Here is a 19428-nt window from a genome sequence, read left to right as displayed (position 1 = left end):
CGCAGGTGTTCGGTGATATCATCTTATAAAAATGCAAACATCATTGTGTTTTCATAGGGACATACAGCTGCTCTCGTTTGAAAGACCCCCGTGATGCAAGCACTGTTAACGGATCTTGTGGTAATTTCTTGAGAGCAAACATTTGTCATAGTGCAAAGTAAAAAAAAGTTATAAGAATTAACCTTTACTCATAAAATCAACCACAAATGTCTAAATAAATACATGAAAATGATGATTGTTCGAGGAATCAGCTAATCATGAATGAGTGTTATTGTGTTTAAAGGTTTTCAGTCTAAGACAATCTGCATTACAATATTCACAATCCCCGTTTTGTATAAGTGACAACACACACTGCTGATTGTCTCCTTGACATAAAAAAGGGGCTAATGTGTTAACAATACAGTCAAGCCCACAATTATTCATACCCCTGCCAAATTTTGACTTAAAGTTTCTTTTGTTCAACCAGCAAGTTCTTTTTTGACCAGAAATGACACAGGTGTCTCCCAAAAGATAATAAGACGATGTACAAGAGGCATCATTGTGGAAAAAAATATTTCTCAGGTTTTATTTATATTTTAGCAAAAAGTCAATAGCCAAAATAGCCAGGGGTATGAATAATTATGGGCTTGACTGTATGTGAAACCTAAGTCAACACAGAATGTGTTGCCTTTAATCTGGTGTTACAATTTAAAATGAGACACAGCTGCTGCTGCTGTCCAAATTTCACAAGTATTTGTGAATGTTTGCTGCACAAATATGATGATATTACCATCATTAAATAGCAATTTGATGCTTCCACCAGCCACCCTTGTGAAGCTGTTACAAACAGAGTAAACCACAAATGTAAACACATGTAATATTATCGAAGGGTAACAAGGTTATTTAGTAAATGTTAAGTGTTTTCATATGAAAAACTGAAAAGGGCAAAAATGACTTCATTTATAATTAAATTTAAAGTAAAAAGTGATCCAATATCAAATCCACCCTAAATCGGAGAATATGTGAGTAAGGCTGACCTCAAAATAAAATAACATTGTTTGGTTCTTAAAGACTTAGGACGTCACCAATCCAGAAAAGTTTTGTATAGTATTTTTTTTCTCATTTTACTTATCTTAATGCCCTTTGCATTCTTGGTTATTTAATACTGCTTTTAAAGTCTAACATAAATTCTTGATATTTCCAGTCCAAATTCTTCTTCTTGCCAAAAAAACTAAGACAAAGCAACAACAGAGAGTTTAAAAAACCCAACTAAACAAAAAAACCCTTCAATAGTTTGTTCGGTACAGCTGTTACTCTTTCTATTACAATCTAGCCGTGCCCAACCTAGCCTGCCAGATTAAGCACTTAAAATGAAATAAAAATGAAAGTATAGCGGTGCTGTTACTTTCCGTTTGACCATGAAAACCCAAATACCAGTGAGATTTTGGCCTGTGGAATTAGGCTAGTTGACACATAATGATCTATGACCCCTATAGCCAAGAGACACTGTTAGGTTAGCAGTGCTTGCAATTTCTTTTACAAGTTTCAGGGTTAAGATGAAATTGATTTTAATAAACACTATGTAAACAGAATTATTAGAGGATTAAAAGTATTATAACAAGCAAATAGGACGTTGCAGGACTCAATAATGTATGTAAATCTTAAGAGGAATACTACTATGTTACATTAGCATTAGAAGGAGAAATTGCCCTTACATACATTTCTTCCTTCTCCCACAGAAGTGTTGCTTCTGCTTCTCCCCATGTCTGTAGTCGCTGTCATGGCGATGGTCATTGTGCTGTTGGCCACTTCCATGATGTTTCATCGGGTCAGCTTGAGTGTTGTTGTTATTGTTGTCATGCTGTTTTTGCAGTCCCCTGTATTGATGTTCAAACACTGTGTTGTCAGCAGATCTCTTTTGAAGCACATGTTGCCGCTGTGTTTGGGAGTCCCTTTCCCTCTTGTAGAGGATGTGTGGCTGATGACCGAAGGGCGCTGTGAAGTTCTCCATCTGCGCCAAGCCGTGTGACACAGGTCTCAAGAAATATTCTGCATCCTGTGTTCGGATCAAACCTGACTAGAGGCAAAACAGAGAGTTTGATTAGCTTTACAGCACAACCTGTTGCCTAGGCTGCACTAATCTACTGTTGCACCCATGTTAAGTTGTCTACACTCAAGCCACATGGAAAACCCTCAAAAAAATCATTCTCAGGCCAAACATTCTTGAAAAAAGAGGGTCTCTTCCCAACTTTTTTGTGAAAAAATATTTAAAAGTAACTCAATAATGAAATATTGTTTGCTAAAACCTCAAAAGTTCACACATTCTTTTCTACTGAAAAAGGCCCAAAGGGCTGCAGTCATATATTTTAATGATAACTTTATGATAATTACTTTCGCCAGCTTTTCATTTAGCTGCCCAGTCTGCCTCTTTTAGCAATTAGTCAAGGTTTGACCCTTAGTCGCTCTGAACCCACCTCCCTTAAACCTCTGTAGGTCAATCACTGGCCACGTTTCATCATGTTTAACATCTGTTTTACTGTTCAGGGTCAACCGTTATCTCACCTAAATCTAAACCAAACTTGGTCAGACAGAATGATTTTCAAACCAATGGGCTGGTGGCATCTGCTATAAACATGATATATGCTGTATAGCATGTATGTAAGAGAAGTTCTTAAGAGCCCATTTCCAGCTCCTTTTATCCTGGGACATCTTTAATACAACATGTAATACGAGAATGGGCAACATGAACATCCTCAGCAGCAACAATTTCCTTTTGCTAAATATGAAGATCAATATGTGCTTTTTTGGTGCCACAGCATAACTTAGACATTCAGTTACAGGTTGCTTTTGTAAAAGGAGGTCAGGAAAGTGCAAATTCACACAAGGTTCAGGTCAGGAAATTCTCAGAGAACCTGCTAAAAAGCAAAAGAGCTACATCTCAGACTCTAGACCCTCAGGCCTCAGTCAGCATGTTAAATGTCAAAGTTCATGATAATACAGTTTGAAAAAGACTGAACAAGTATGACTTGCTCGGAAGTGTTTCCTGGACAAAGCTTCTTCTGTCTAAAAAAAATATGTCAACATTTCTTGGTTTACATCTGAACAAAACACAACACTTCTGGAATAATGTCCTGGGGACAGAAGGGACATTTGTCCAACAGCTAATACTGGAATCAAAATGGGTGATGCAACAGGGTAAAGATCCCAAGCATAGCAGGAAATCTGCAACAGAGTGGTTAAAAAAGAAAAGAATCAAGGTGTTGCAGTGGTACAGTTAAAGTCCAGACCAGGTTTAAATCCTTTGGCAGGACCTTAAGAAAGCTGCCCATATATGAGTGCCCATAAAGTTGTAAAGAAGAGGGCCAAATTTCCTCCACAAAAGTCTTACAGAAAAGAATTACTTCAAGTTACTGCTGCCAAGTTCTTCAAGGATTGCATAGAATGTTGTGAAATGCTTATTTTGCACATGACTGTCAATATATCTGCACATATTATCACATATATCTGGACATAGAAATTTTCATTTATAAATGTTCTAACTGGGTCAGTCTGAATTGTAGCAGTGGCATGTTGTTATTAATCTCAAAGGATAAGTTGAGTCAAAAACCCTTTTGAATCTCTACGTTTTACAGTGACAATTATCCACAATATTTTTTTAAGCTGACCTTATTCTCGCTTTATGTTTCACTCTATCCCTGTCTGTGTCAAAGAGACATTTCAGCTTTCATACTCAGTTTTTCAATAAACTTCTATCAACACAACAGATTCAGACAGTTGGAGATGGTTTCTCTTGCTCTCTTTTTCGCTCTCAGTCTCTCTAAACATGCACCACATTTGCGATGACAGTCAGTTGGCACGTAGTGTTTGTACTTTAACTGCACTTGGCAGTTACAACGATTTCCCTAAAATATGTTTAAATGACTACAGTCGCCACTGCTTTTTTTTTTCTTTTTGTTTCACTGTGAGTGGAGTATGAGGCCCTTCATCCCTGCAGTCAGATGCTGGCTGACAGAAACACAGTGACACAGTTGCAGTGGTGAGGTAGTGAGTGTCTATTAATGTGTCTTTGTGTGTGTATGTGCATATGTCAGTCCTTACACAGTACAAGGTGGAAGTTTGTGTGTGAGACAAAACAGTGGGAGAGACAGCTGGAAAATTAGAGATCATAAATGTGGAACTCAAAAGTCTGAATGTGTGGATGTCTGCAGATATTTCCATATCTCTAAGTAGGGGAATCTCTGGTAGCAATAAGTTAGACTCGCAGGAGCAAATTTCAAACAGTGATGTCTTTCATGCTGACAAGGTCTTCAGAACCAATTTTTTCATCGTCACTCATCAACCTGGGCCGTTTACCCTTCGTACAGGTCAGAGAACTAGCGAAGCAGATTCTGTGGAAAGTACTGTGGTGAGCTGTGCATGCGAAAACTATGAAGTCGATACAGATGTGTCAGCTATGACCACAATGACCATGCAGTTTACAGCTTTCATCACATACTGTAGTAAAAAAAAGTTATAGTCAGTACTGTGGATTTATGAAGTAATTAGCATGATTGGTTCTACAGCTGTCAGAATGGCTTATTCCTTGGAATATTATCAAATTATGAATATTAACACAGGTAAATGAAAGAATGATATATCCAAATGACCACATGGCTCCTACGGTGTGACATTAATGGTCAAATGGGGTAGGGGGGCAGGCTGCTGGGGTACTTTTCAAATCCTACTATCAAGTTGTATGCTCAAGCCAGAGGAGAGCAGTTGTTATTTACAGATGTCCCATATTCAGATAATGATAATTCCCCACTATACAGTAACTGGTGTTTCACAGGTGAAAGCTACAGACAAACAGCAACACTATATGGACAAAAATGCTTAGTCTTTGAATTCAACTGTTTTAAGTTCAGTTGCCTCGGGTGTAAAAATCAAGCACTTAACCATCTAATCTGCTTTTGGAAAAAAATTTGTGGCTCGTTTTAAAGAGCTCGCTGAATTCGAGCTCAATAACTGCAACGTTGCAAACCTTCTCTGGCATTAACATCAGGAAAAACATTCCATGCCAGAAAGATGAGGGTGCGTGATCAGTTATTGAGGAAAGAAAGAAGTGAGAAAGAGGCTTACTAAAACGTTACCACCTTCCACCATTGCTCGCCTGCCAACGGTCAAGAAATACCCCAGCCAGGATTGTTGCTTATATCACATGTGACAACCGGTGCGTGATTCCACATGGCACCCGCCCCGGCGCTGTGTAATCACAGACAATTGTCAACAATTGGTTCCAAGTCACGATGAGGCCTCTGACCTGAACTGTGCTGCTGTCAACCATCAAAACTTCACATGCTAAGTATTTATTTTTTCTGTGTGGGTGGTTCAGGGATTGAACACTGGGGCATTAGTGTGGTGATATGGTAAAGCAGCTCTACAGGGGAAAGACTGCCAAGAACATTTAAAAAAAAAAATCCTTTTTCATCATTTTTTTGTCGTGTGTGGTTATTTTTAGTCAACCTATTGCAATGAACAAGACAGTCAAGAAAGGAAACCTATTGACTGAGAGAACATCGACCATAGGATTTAAACCTGCAGCATGTGTACTGACTGTTTAGCTTGCGGTTGTTATAGAAACAGACATCTTTTGATAGCTAATAGCAGTAGTTTAGACAGCGCAGGGCAATCTGGCTGACATTCAGTCTCAAAAAGAACTGTATCTACAGAGAAGATATTTTCAGAGCTGCACTATTTAAATTTGACTTGTTTGCAGCTGTATGCTGCCAACTTTATAAGTCATGTGGTTAGAAAAAAACTTTAATTTCCACTTTTGTTTACATTTGCCTACAATACTTTGCTATAGCAGCCTTTAGACTACAATACATGGAGCAAACAGTTCAAGAGCAAGTGGTTCGCCATTTCAACCGAAGCCAAAGGCTTTCCACTGGAGACATGTCAGCAAGCATGAACAACAAGATAGCTATGGCCACATTTCAAAGTGACAGTGTTCACTCTTTTACTGCCACTATTGTCTCCTTCTTTCCAGCATGAGATGTATCTTACAGTTTGTGTATATTGGCTGGTTTGTCTTTTCAGCATTGATGTAACACAGCGGCTCCCAGATATCTGTCTACACATATACAAAGTGATTTTTGGAGCTGACCATGGTAGCTTACTGCCATGTCATGACATTTCAATATTTTGTCTATGCAACTTCACTTTTTTTCCCCGGTAAAATCATCAATGTTGCTTTACTAGTGTTTTAAATGAGCGCATGAAAAGCTCTTTCAAAAGCATCGAAAAGCCAAGTTAGGGATGAGCAGCTAATATGCTTGTGTCTGGAGCTCCATCATAAAAAGAACCATGAGTCACTCCTCCACATATTATCCTGTTTCCTCTCATCTGCATTTGCTGTCACAAAGACTGAAAGGACTGTTTGTCTGGAAGGATAGATCAATGCCTCTAATTGTTTTACAAATGCTGTCAATGTATTTTGTCCTGTGCTTCAGATATCCAATCCAGATGTTGATGCCACAGTATTTAACTGTTGGCTGTGAGTTCCTCTAAAATATGCTGATTTCATTTTAAGTTATATATTACTGAGTACATCAAGTTTCAGTGACAGAAAACTAGACACGCAGAGGTGTTGTACTGCGTGTGCAATGAATTTAAACAAAGCTAAAAGATGTCGTTACTCAGCTAACAGCCAACAGACAAAAACAGATTATCTTTTTTATGTAGTTTTTAAGTTGAGCACAAACAACATACATGCACTTTCTTTAATTTCATACGTACGTGAGCGTGTGTGTGCAGGCTGCTATGTTAAGAGATTAGGTCACACTGGTCCCTTTCCTAAATAGCCAAAGTCATCGGATTACACAGTACGCAGTATGAAGTGCAAATAGCAGTCATAAAATGCTGAAATACTACTTGGGAGGGCGCAGACAGCTGGACTCTGTGTCAGACTCATCCAGACAAGCAGCAACAAGAAAGGGGGGGCAGTAGGCGGGCAAGAAGCAGAAGGAAAACGGAAATGAGGCGGGGAAGCGCTCAGTGCATTACAAGATGCACCTGACTGTAGGCTGTATATGTTTCTGTCGTTATTTATCTCTACCCCTCCTTGCTGTCCTCAACAAAAATACGTTGCAACTTTGGCATCTCAAACACAAGGCTTCACATTTCCAAACAATCCGTCTTTTGACAGAACAAAGTGCCTCAAGAGTTGATGCTGCAATGCTTTATTTGTCATCCCAACTGATTCCACGATGGCTACACTTCCAGCAGCCGAAGGCAAGGATTCAGATTGTGAGCTTCGTGTTGACAGAGTTAACTGAAAAACTGAATTGCTCTCTTGTGTCATATTTTAGTTTAATGCTCATTTCTTTACGAATTAGAGATTCCCACTGTATCCAAAATATCCAGCACGGATTACACAAACTGGAGGTCCTCATTACTTAATCTCCGTGGTATGGTGGAGGAAACCATGAGTGATGAAGCCTTGATAAAACTGTTCTCAGATCATCGGGTGCACAGTATCTGCTGAGAAATGGTGATAGCAACCTGCCAAGACCACACTATGTGCTTTTCAAAGCTCCACCAACATCAGTAGACCCATCCCTCATATTCGCTTGGAAATCCCAGAGGTGGAAGAAATGTGCAGCATTCTATTATTACCATGACTGCGTGCCCTGAGGCAAGAAACACACCCATCCTTTTACAAGTGGAAAACACATACCTTCCAAGTGATTTGTAGTGGCAGGACATTAAGAATTTCCCTTTGATACAAAAGGAAGGTGTGCTTTACAAGTCTGAGTAAAATTAGCCAAACTGATACAGATGTAGGTGAAGCACAGGGCTAAAGTACAGATGTGAAAAAAGGACATATGCATAGTATGTAACTGCTTACATACTATACAGTATGTAAGCAGTTACATACTGTAACTGCTTACAAACAAAAAGGCATTCATCCCATCTTTTTCTTTTTTTTTTAAAAGAGTAAGCAGTTACTTATTAGCAGTTACTTATTAGTGGTTACAAGTTGAAAGAAGGTTATTATGCATACCTTTATGTAATATTCATGGATGCAAATTAGCAGGACATTAAATACCATACAAAAAAGGCTCAATAAGACCAAGTCGTTACTTTGGTAGTACAATGTTGCTGCTATGCTTTATACAGAAAAATGTTTGCGAAATGAGTCATAATAACTCAATAATTTAAACTAGCAGGTGATTTTTTTTTTCCAGCATGGGATTTGCAGACAGCCAACTCTTAAAGTCAATATATTTACAGATAAGAATCATGCTAGCAGGGTACAACATTTTTTAAAGTTTTGCCACCATGCTGGTGAGTTCACAATGTCAACTAGCCGCTGTTAGGTAGGCTGGATGATAATAATGATGTTCACCATATTAGTTCGGCATGCTAGCATGCTAAACATCTTGTGTCTGTGTATGTTTTTAGTCATCCAGGTCGCGGTAGTCATAAAAAAAAAAACAAAGCTTGAAAGAGAAGGCAATTGGAGTTCTTTAGGTTTGTGAAGATGTTTCACCTCTTATCCAGAATCCTTTTACAGGTCTAAAATGGCTATTTACCCCTAGTAGGGGTATGTCCCCTTTGGAAGTGGTCTTGAGGTCACTGACCTACTATTGATCATGTGAGTCATCTCAAAGTGTGAAAAAAGGCATGGGTCATACCATCACCTGTGGGTTAAGGGTGAAATCCCCGTAAAGCCTTGGATGAGACGTAAAATGTCATCACAAACCTAAAGAACTCCACTTGTCTTCTGTTTCAAGATCTCAGGACTAACATCTTTTTCCCCCTTTGTTTGGACCGAAAATTGCACAAGATGCCATATGTAGGCATAGGGATGAAAATAAAGTTACCAGATTGGAACAATTTCTGCATATCACTCCTCAATACCCTCATACCCATAAAAGCAGGACTAAAGCATATCATGCTGCAGCATAAAGTCGACACAGAGAAGGAACTGTTTTATGATCGGCTGTTCCATATGTGTGTGTGTGTGCTGGTGTATGAAACCTTTTGGCAGGTAATCAGTGGGATTGGCCTGAAACTTTTATTCCATCAATTCATTGCTTGTAAGTCAGCGATTTTTACGGCCGATCACCCTCCTGTCATCAACTACATGGGCTGCCAGAAGATGAGAGTTGAAAAGGCAAATTATAAATAGGCTTTAACAATGTTACACTCCCTACGAGAAGGATTTTAGGACTTCAAACTTCCAGGGAGGGAGCAACGACCCTTATATTCTTCATCGATGTCACTCCTTTTCACTCTGATCTTTCATTATCCTTCTGTTGGCATCGATCAGCCAGCGTGAGAAACCCTAACCCTGCAGCTTACTCTAAACACAGATGGATGGTGTTAATTTTTTGTTAAAAAAAAAAAAAGAATGACAGCGCAAACAAATGTGTTGAAAGAGTCTAATCTAAGTTGTATCACTGCGCATTTGGGGTCCAGGTGCAGTGCTGCTCCGGTCAATATTTACCTGTTCCTTGCTAAAGCAAACTGGCCAAAGTGCAAGGTCTCCCATATGCTTTCAAGTAGTCCAGTGAACTTTGTTATGACGTTTTGACCAGATGTATGCAACATCTGTAGCACGCACACACACTTACATTAACTGGCTGGACTTGAACACTTGTCCAAGAATTTTGAACCTTATATTAACGTTAAATCAATCTAAACATCTTCATATTAAAAGCCGTTGATGTATCATATACGTTGACACAACAACGTAACAATGTAAATGGCTTATGTCCCTAGAAGACTGGCACTATGTACAGCCAGTTTAACCCTATAGGTATGTAGGTCTTTAGTGCAAAAACTCATCTTATGTATCAACACTGACTGTGTGACAGTGGTGAAGTTAAATGTTAAAATGTATGCTGAAAAATTCAGCATATATTTTAACACAGTCAGTGTTAATAAAATGCATTCTTCCCTTTTTTTGAAAATCAGTAACCAGCTTGAGCTTTTCCCTAGAATCTAAATACCTTTGCCTGCTGATATTGCTTTGCACTTCCCAACTTCACATCAGAAAAAGCCAAATTCCCAATGATGCCCTGACCCAGTCTGTCCTAGCCCGCCTCAGCCGTGAGAACAACATTTACAGTCTCTGCAACCCTGGACCTTTTGGCTGGATCTTTTATTGGGATCTGCTCTGAAATGTAGACACACACACACACACACACAGAAGAAGAGAAGCATCCCTGGAGATGTGCCATTCTCTGCCTGTAGTTTTAGAGGGCAATTCTCAGACACAGCAGTGGTCCCCTACAATGAAATATAAACAGCAAACCAACATGGAATTTATTTTAGCCTAATTAAAAACACTAAAAGCCATGTTTAAGTGAAATGTGGTCAAACTGGTTTTTAGGGGAATTTGCTTTTGGTAAAACTGTGAAAAGAAACAAGTTCAAACAATATTTCTTTTTTTAGATGAAAGCTTATATCCCATTGGCCTGAATGCATTCACTAACGAATGTCAACTGACAAATGAAGCATTCCACAGATGTTGAAGAACAAAATGAGGAACACTTGAGAACTTCTCTTCTTTTTACCAAGCTTTAGCTGTACAACAGAAAAAGAGTAGAATGTATAATGAAATTAAGTGACATAATGGCAAATAAAAAGAAACAATAAGACCAAACAAATCAATAAAATTCTCAACAGAAAGTCTGTTTGAACAAAAAGGTTTGAGTCAACTAAACATAGCTGTAGTGCTAGGCTGTTCCAAAGCCTTGTGCCACAAGTGCCACAAGCTGAAAGGCTCTGTCTCCACTAGTCTTCAGTCAAATATGTGAAACAACTAACAAATTCTGAGCCGGAGAACGAAGACTGCAAGCAGCAGTGTATTTTGTAAGAAATAATCTCGAGCCTGGTCATTTAGTGCTCTGTGTGTACGTACGGTAATTTTAAAATCTACTGGCAGCCAGCGTAAAGAACATGCTGACTTCTTACGAATAAGTGTGTAGGTAAGTTTTTGTATTAATTAACTCCTTTGTTCTCTAGTCCAGACTGCTAAGAGGGTTAATATAACACTTGGGGTCTTAGCGTGGCACTACCTCACTTGAGCTTCTTACAGTAATTTCTTCTTTATGTTCATGCAGCACAGGAGGACCACCAAGGTGAGAACTGGAATTTAGCCAGTAAAGCTAAACAGAATGTAAACTAGTCCAGAGGATTTAATCTAAATTGATCCAGTCAGCATTTTTAGCCCAAATTGCATAATAATGACTTTTATGCCTGAAAAAAGATGGACCTATTACACATTAACAAGTAGAAAGAAAAATAAAATTATTTCCAAACACTGCTAGAGCAGATACAGAGTTAGTAATTCTTTCCCACGCTTCACTCTGACCAAACACACAAATACAGCTGATCATTTAAACACCAATAAATCTGCTCAGGTTTGCATGTGGATATCCGCTTACTGTCTGTGTAGCTTTTAGAGTGCTCAGAGTTTAATTTCACCTGGATTGGATTTGCACCCATTTCAATCCTCTTTAAGCAGTGACAGCTGCTCATTTGCAAACGTTACGGCTTTCAAGATGAAAACCGATGCAAAGGTGCTTCTCGTCGTTGAAGGAGTATTAAAGATATTTTTATATCCGTGTACTAAACGCCATGTGATGGCCATGTGCTAAACATAAAGATAAAATACCACCAAAACATTGTCATGGCATATTTGGCTCATGTATTTTTAGAATTTTCCTGGCTTGTAGCAAACATGATGTGAACATGAAGCTTAGCTTTTCCATCCATTAGTTATTCATTAGCCGACTTACAACTAATAATGCATGACACTCTGGAACGAAAACCTCCTGTGTATGTTTTGCCAACTTATTTGGTGGGTTTTTAAGTCAATTTAAGTCAATTTTCTCTGCACACCAGACAGACAATGGACTGACTCAAGAACTGTGTGAAAGACAGCCATACAAGCATACTGAAAGAACTAACTGACGAGAGTCATAATGTTTCATCAAAAAGTACGGCGTCTCACAATGAAAGAATTGCAATTGAATTGAATTTACTGTCTGTCTTTTGTCTTGGGGTGTTAAGTTAGTACATATAAAACTTTGTGTTGAAATCCAAAAAAGGTCAATAACCTCTCTCTTTCTGCTTCCCCAGTTTTGCCATGACAAGAACTCTGACACTCAGTGTTTATAGTATCAGCGGTCCCAGGACGAGCCAAATTTCTTTGGCTCCCAAGCTCGCTTTTTCTTCTCGGTCATTGAGTGCAATTAGAGAACTCACTGCTAAACCTACATGCTGCCAAAACTTAAGCAATATAAAAATGTCCCTGAGATGCACTTATGATGAATTTACCGTGAAGTCTTTTTGACTGATACAGATGCACACGCAGCCCTTATCTGACTTATTTACTGACTTTCCTTTCTTCTCTTCTGAACCCATCCTGCAGCCTATCTTTGTTTTGACTCACCATCCCCATGCATGTGGATAGTGCCACAGAGGAGTTGACCCTTGACCTCAGTGACCCTTGGTAAAAGCAGAGGTCATCCTGATGGTAGGGCCTCAGGCTCTTGGTGCCATTCTTTCCCAGGACCTGGATGGTGAAGCCAGGTGCAATCAGGCTTTCCGAGGCGTCCCTCAGCTCCATGTGGAAGTCCTGCCCCAAGCCTCTGAGTCGGAAGTGGACTGTTTCACTGATGCCTTCAGTGGCAGATGAGTCTGCGTCTGGAGCGAGGGATCTGCGCCGCCTTGTGCGCTGGTGGTGGGCAATTTCATGAGAGACGTAAACGCCTTGGTGGTCGACCTCATATGGAGATACAATCTCATATTCTGGATGAGATAAAGGATGATGAAGGAAGAAGAGGTGAAGACGGAGACAGGAAATGTGAAAAGACAAATGAAACACTGAGTGAAAATTGCAATCACAACACCCACAAAAAAGGCAGCCACATGACAGAAACTAAATCTAGTCTTTTAATGTGGACATATTAAATATAAAGACATTTCTTAACTTGAAACTGTGCAACTGAAGGAGTGCTGAGAGGTTTTAAACTGTGATGAGAGAAGACTATATTTTTATAGATAAAAAAATAAATGTTTAGCCTCATGGTAAATCTATACTAATTTGTTGTGTCAACATAATTAATTGTGAATTGCTGCACATTGTGTCAGCTGCTGCCTTGGTTACAACTACAGCTTTTTCCTTTTCTTTGTTAGCTCTCCTCGGCCTGCCTCATTTACTTTTGCTGACGGGGTCAAAAGAGAATTACGAGAAAAGGAAGCTTTCTAGACAATTCCAGGCCTTTTAGTAGAGAGTGAATCATGTTTGACCAAGTGCTTTACTCTATTTCTTTTATATAGCTCAAACTGGATAACAGCAAGTCGTAAAGGGAGATGGTGGAATGTCATAGCCCTCATGCTGTAGTCCAGTTAAAGGTCTAATAATACTGTGGTCATCAGAATTAACGGGCTTTCCTCAAAAGGTCAAATCAAAAGTAGCTGACTTTATACTGACTCCTTGCCTTGGTCCAAATTTCTTTTTGAGTGACCATGAACATTGCTTAAGGTCATCTGAGGAGTAAGAATGGCAGAACAGACTAAGGGACATCTTTTATAAGAAATTAACATATTCACTCTTGCATATACTTGAAATATATATAGAAAAGGTGCATGATGGCCAGCCATCTATCCATCCATCCATCCATGCCAGGGTCATGGGGCTGTCATAAGGAAAGAGGCAGGGTACATCCTGGACAGGTCACCAGTCTGTCACAGGGCTAACACACAGAGACAGACAACTATTCACACGGATATTCACAGATATGACCAATTAAAAAAGGCCAATTAAGATTAACCACATGCATACTTTTAGAGAGCAACAGGAAGTTGACCTTGGGAGAACCTACACAGACACGAGAAGAACATGCAAACTCCAAACAAACAGAGGACTTTCTTTCTGTGAAGTGACTGCGCTAACCAATGCACCAATCTGCGTTAAATGTGCATGACTGCTCTTATTCTTTTAAAAATTATTTGTTTAATTATTCATATTTACCATAACTTTGGTTACTGTCCTGGGAACTTAGTTAAATGGACACTTGATGCTGTCATGTTTTAAGTCACACTTTACAGTTGATGCTTTAAGAGTAATGTGGAAGTAAACAGACATAATAGCATCATGGGTGATTTTGGCACAGTACTGGAATGGCCACTGTAAATGTGTTTAGCCATGCAAAAGTGATACGGTGTCACTTTTTTCAGGTTAAAGTGCACAGAAATAACAGCAACATTGGACAGTCAATAAGAGCCAGGCCCAGTTACTCTACAGGCTGACCTGCTTTAGCAAGACCTAACAATGAGTATATATAGCACTGAGACAGACAGGTTCTGGCAGTGGGGAAAACATGCAGGGTGGCAGACTGTGTGTCATCACTGCCTGTGCCAATGCCTGCTTTTTGGTGCATCTTGGTCATTCAGTGTATCTACACACAGCACGACCTGTCCTCAGCAGCGGGTGATTTATTTAAAGCACCTTGATTTACTACGACTGCATAGGTTTTAGCATGGGCGGCCAGGGCAGGAAGCAAAGCCTTGACATGTCACCAGTCTTATCTATCTCAGAGTTACAGGACTGCAAAGAGCAAACACATGCCCCAAGTCTCAAGCATTTTCTATGCGGAAAGCAAAGCTCTTAAGCAAACCCAGAAAATGGTCCTCTCTGTCTTTGCCTCTCTGTCCACATCCCCCGAATGCATAGACACACACTTGCTTCCAGTTAACTGTTTGTCCCACCCTCACACAAAAAACAGCTGCGGTGACCCATGTCTGACAGTATACAAACAAAGAGTCCGCGAGAACAGAGTACACATGCACACACATGCACACAGACACACACACACGCACACAGAAAGAGAGAGAGACAAGGTTAAGACAAGATCCTGCAGTTGTTGGTTTGTTGGTTTAGTGGCTCCTGAGTGCCATTAGCACTGATGAAGTCTCTTCAGCCAGTGGGCACCTTGGCTTAAAGATGATAAAGGAATGAAAATATGAATTCTGCATATGAACTCGTTCTAACATATGAATGTTGACACGTTAACAAGGAGAGGTAATTGTTGAAGCGCTGCCTATGACATTAACTCAAAGCACAAGCGAGGGCTTTCCCGTTCCCTTCTGTTTCAGATCATCCGCACATGTGCTCACAGAGAGTTCATTTATGCAGGCATATTTATGCACTTTCATGGTAACAACAACAACAACAAAAGATCTGGTAGAGAACTGCATAGCCAAAGAAGTTGCTGAGTCATCACACCACATGGGGTTAGATCCACAAAAACAAGAACAGATGAAAGCCTCCCTCTTAACTGCTGGCACTAATAATTGACAAAGCAGGCATCACTGCATCCTCAAGGAAGTCTTTGGTCACTCTCCCAGCTAGATTGCTCTGGGAGCCGTTTTTATAGTGTTATTATTTTTTTTGTCACCCCCCTTCTTGTTCCGAGACTTGACACGTTAATAAATAATTCCTTTCATTTAAAGTCAAATAAGTGAAACGACTTTTACAGAATGAAAGAATTCCTTATTTTGCTGTAGACCACAATTTGAGATCCTCTGCAGCATGCACCAACTAGTGACTCCGAGTCAGGGTACAGGTTGCCCCCCAGCGGTGAATGGCGGTAACGCACAACGCAGGTGAGCGCAGTTTGATGCTGCTGACCGCTTTAAGGGTGAACGAGCAAGAAGTATTTATTGTCTTAATTTAGCTGAAAAGCATAAAACAGACCAGCAACCCTCAAAAACATCATTACAGTGGCAAAAAACTTCAACACTTTCCCCCCTCTGTTTTTCCTTTTTAAAGCCTACCTGTGTTTTGAGGTAAATTGAGAGACCGTAGCAGAATAGATGCGCCTTGATCACATTCGGCACTGTCAGCACCAGCATTCAAAAGAACGCTCTGCGCGAGAAGAAGAAGTGCAAATTAACTTGTTTGAGTAATTATGCAGAAAGCACTTGCTTATTTGAGGTCCTGAAAACTTTATGAGCAGCATGCATGCAGACTTACGTTGCCCAGGGTGAGAAACCACAGCAGGTGGAAAAACGACGGTCTCCAGTTTCTGCACGCTGCGCAAGACAAACGCGAGAAATTCATGTCCGTGGATCACTTTTAACACACCTCCCAGCAGTATCGATATCTTAAATGAAACAGTTCAACAGCAGCAGCAGAGGCAGCACTTCTGCTTTAGATGAATGAAGCATCAAAGAGTTTCGCATGCAGGCTTCAGTTTAACCACTTTGGTCTCCATTCATTTCCATGCGGAGTTCCAATCGCGGTAAACTGCTTGAACTCCAGTCCTCTCTCCCGGCAAGTCATTTTCTTTCTTTCCACTCAGACAGCCCTACAATCCTCTCTCTCTCTCTGTCTCTCTCTCCCTCATAGCTACGCTCACTCAGCCGCTCTCTCCCCCTCTCTCTCTACCCAGTGACCACCACGGATCCTTTTGACTCCCAACGAAATCATGTGATTGTCTTAAATAGGCCGCATCTCATCTTGGCAATGGCAGACTCCTGTAAAAATCGCACGGAGTCCGAATATGTTTCTCTTGGGAGCCCGACGAGGGAGCTCTGCACACAATACTCTGTGTGAGTGTTTTCTGGGCCGGGTGTAGAGGGGGTTACCCTAAGCAGGCTACAGCCTGTAGCCAATCACATTTGGCACCTGCTTTGAGAGATGTTGCGTGGATATACTTCTCAGCTTACAAGGTCGCTATGATATTTAACAAACACACAAAAAATGTATGCACTGCAAGGAGACTGCTGAAAAAAAAATAAGGTTTTCTTTATGTCCCAGGTCAGGTTCGAATATATGAATCCAGTCATGTGGATCTAGTGGTCCAAACGCGATTCAGAGATTACACCCCGGAGCAGGTAATCAGTAATTTGTGATGGTTTACAGTCTGAAATTTAACCACTGACCCCGTTTAATCCGCTTGCCATTCTCCCATCTCTCCAATATTCCACAGCTGCACTGATAGGCAGCGTGCCAACATTTCTGAACTCCCTGCAGTCATTCATAGAAGTGCTCAGGAGTGTGGGAGCCAAAGCATCGGGAGCACTTGTTTCATATTCCGAAGTATTTTATCATCCTAAAAGAAAAACCAGATGAGATCTCCGCTGTACGGCAGGGGAAATAAATGTGTGGTGTTTACAGAGTGATCCTTTTGGCACCGAGTCAAAAAACATCTGAATCACAATGAAAGTCATTAAAGGTGATCCTCAAGCCAGAAGGTTTATAGAGTCCACAGAGGATGACATGTATTTTTGCATATGGTTTCTAATTTCTACAAAGCAGAAAGATCAGATGGTGGCATATTTTGATGACTTTGTATTTAGAAGCATTTTACTACATATCTCATGGGTCTTCGCAACAGAAACGATGGCATTTAAAAGCTGATATAGATTTGATGTTCAGATGCAGAGCACAATAAATAGAAAGTTTACTTTGGTAAATTCGTAGGAGGAGAAGAACAGAAGCTAACCCAATAGTGAACTCAGCTCTCTATGACACCAGGTCTTGTGGATTTGTTTCCCTCTGGAATGCAAGGTGTTTGATGCATCTTCCAGATGGCCTGTGTCATGTTGCATTAGTGATAGCTATCATGTATGACAGATTAATTTGTTCTGAATGTCAGAACGGTAATCAGTGAGTTAGAAATCAGTGACCAACAACTAACTTTCTCCTGAAACACAGTCCCTAACAGGTAGGAAGCAGGATAAGCAAATGCAAGAACATTTTCATTCTGAGAGTAATATGTTCTAAGCCTATAAAACCGATACATATACAGTACCCACTTCCAGATTTCTGCCTCTGTTTGCCAATCCTGGGTTTAATCAGTGATAAAATGCCGTCATGAATACAATTCTTACCATATGTTTGGAGGCTCAGGAAATCTGTGCTTTACAACAGCAGCTGACACTGCAAGCACCCCTCCTCGTCCTCCCCCTCCCCCTTCTACATTATTACACAGACCCTTTGCTCAGACACATGTGTGCACTCGCAGCAATCCAATACTCGCTCTGCATCTGTGTGTCTGGCATCACGTGAATGTATGGAAAATGTGCTGCTCTTATACATCTGCGTGAGCAAATGATTCATATTTGTTCAGCAAGTGCAGATCTTCACAGCTGATTGGAAAGTTGCCACACCTTTGGACCCCGAAGGAGTCTGACAGCCTTTTGTTGGGATGTACGGCAGGATGCTTCGCTGTGGGATGCGCGGGTGGGCAGATCAAACTGGCAGACTGAGAAATAATTGTTTGTTGTCTGTATTGTTTGAAGGAGCTGAAAAAAGAAAGCTTCTGTAGATACACCAAGTGCTGTGAGTGTTTTGACCCCCGAACCTGTGAGCTCCTGTAGGCCTCTCAGTCTGCCTGCGCGTCTGAGTGCTTGTTCTTCTGTCTGCCTGTCTCAATCAGCTTGGCTGTATGCCCTACTGTCTGTCTTCAATAACATCTGTGGATGTACAAAGGCAGAGAACTGACACATAAAGGGAACTCACTCCAGCACATATACAGTGCAGTGAAAAATAAGAACATCAAACATACATGGTTATTGTTGGAAATTAACATTTTGCAAATTATTGAAGTAAATAAAAACAGGTTAATCACAGGTTAAATGTAAGCATACTTTCACATATATACAATGCCTTCAAATCCATGATTTAATCCAGATTAAATGTCAGTGATTAAAGCTTCAGTCGAGCAGTAGGTGGCTTGAATCCACAAGAAGTCTCCAGACTCCCCCACCCCAAATTTAATTACAGGATTTTTAAGAATCTTACAAGTGTTAGCATCAAAGTGCATGCATGTACAGTTAGAAAAAGATTTTAAAAATTTGACCCGTGTGGGACGTTTGCCAGGAAAAAGTCGTTGCCGTCCAAAAGAGAAAATTAGAGGAAATCTAAAGTTTGCCTGTAGCAAAAACCCGGCCATTTGGAATACCTTGGCCTTTGACAGATGATCAAAATTGTGATCAAAGTTGTTCAGTGAGACCAGAGACAACCCTTTTTATGTCGTGCTTATATCGTGACACATAATTTTAGTATCTGAGGTCTAGTCACACTTGTTTACTTGTGTAAGTGCATTTAGATGCAAACAGGAAAAATACAGGGCAAACATTGTAACCTTTTGAATTGCAAGTTGGACAAACTTTCTCCAAAGTTTTCTGAACTTGGTGAGGCTGAATACAGAAGAAAGTCAAATTGCAGAAAGATGCTGATTAAACAACAGCCGCATTCCAGATGCACAGCTTGTTTTTGACTTCTTTGAAGGTTATATGTGAACAAGGGACACTGAAAGAGCCCCAAAAGAAGACATTAACTGCTTAAAATATATATGGAGACTAATTTTTAACCATCCCAAAGAGCATCTTTACTGCTTCAGCAACACAGAATGAGTAGAATTTCCAGAAGATGTCTGA

The 19428-nt window shown here is 40.2% G+C and overlaps 1 protein-coding gene across 1 annotated transcript in view; it reads right to left on the bottom strand.

The window, feature by feature from the left end:
• Positions 1 to 16326, bottom strand: part of adamts16 (ADAM metallopeptidase with thrombospondin type 1 motif, 16) — a 51052-nt gene extending 34726 nt beyond the window's left edge. Inside the window, exons 1-4 of the mRNA XM_003443713.5 lie at positions 16016 to 16326; positions 15817 to 15907; positions 12428 to 12786; positions 1699 to 2056 (exon numbers count right to left, since the gene is read on the bottom strand). Coding sequence (XP_003443761.1) covers positions 1699 to 2056; positions 12428 to 12786; positions 15817 to 15907; positions 16016 to 16102 — 895 coding nt within the window. The 5' untranslated portion in view covers positions 16103 to 16326. The remainder of the gene's footprint in view (positions 1 to 1698; positions 2057 to 12427; positions 12787 to 15816; positions 15908 to 16015) is intronic.
• Positions 16327 to 19428: the final 3102 nt, after the last annotated feature.

This window comes from Oreochromis niloticus, linkage group LG11 (genome assembly GCF_001858045.2).
Source record: "Oreochromis niloticus isolate F11D_XX linkage group LG11, O_niloticus_UMD_NMBU, whole genome shotgun sequence".
In the NCBI taxonomy this organism is placed as follows: Eukaryota; Metazoa; Chordata; class Actinopteri; order Cichliformes; family Cichlidae; genus Oreochromis; species Oreochromis niloticus.
This window is presented reverse-complemented; position numbering and strand designations above follow the sequence as displayed.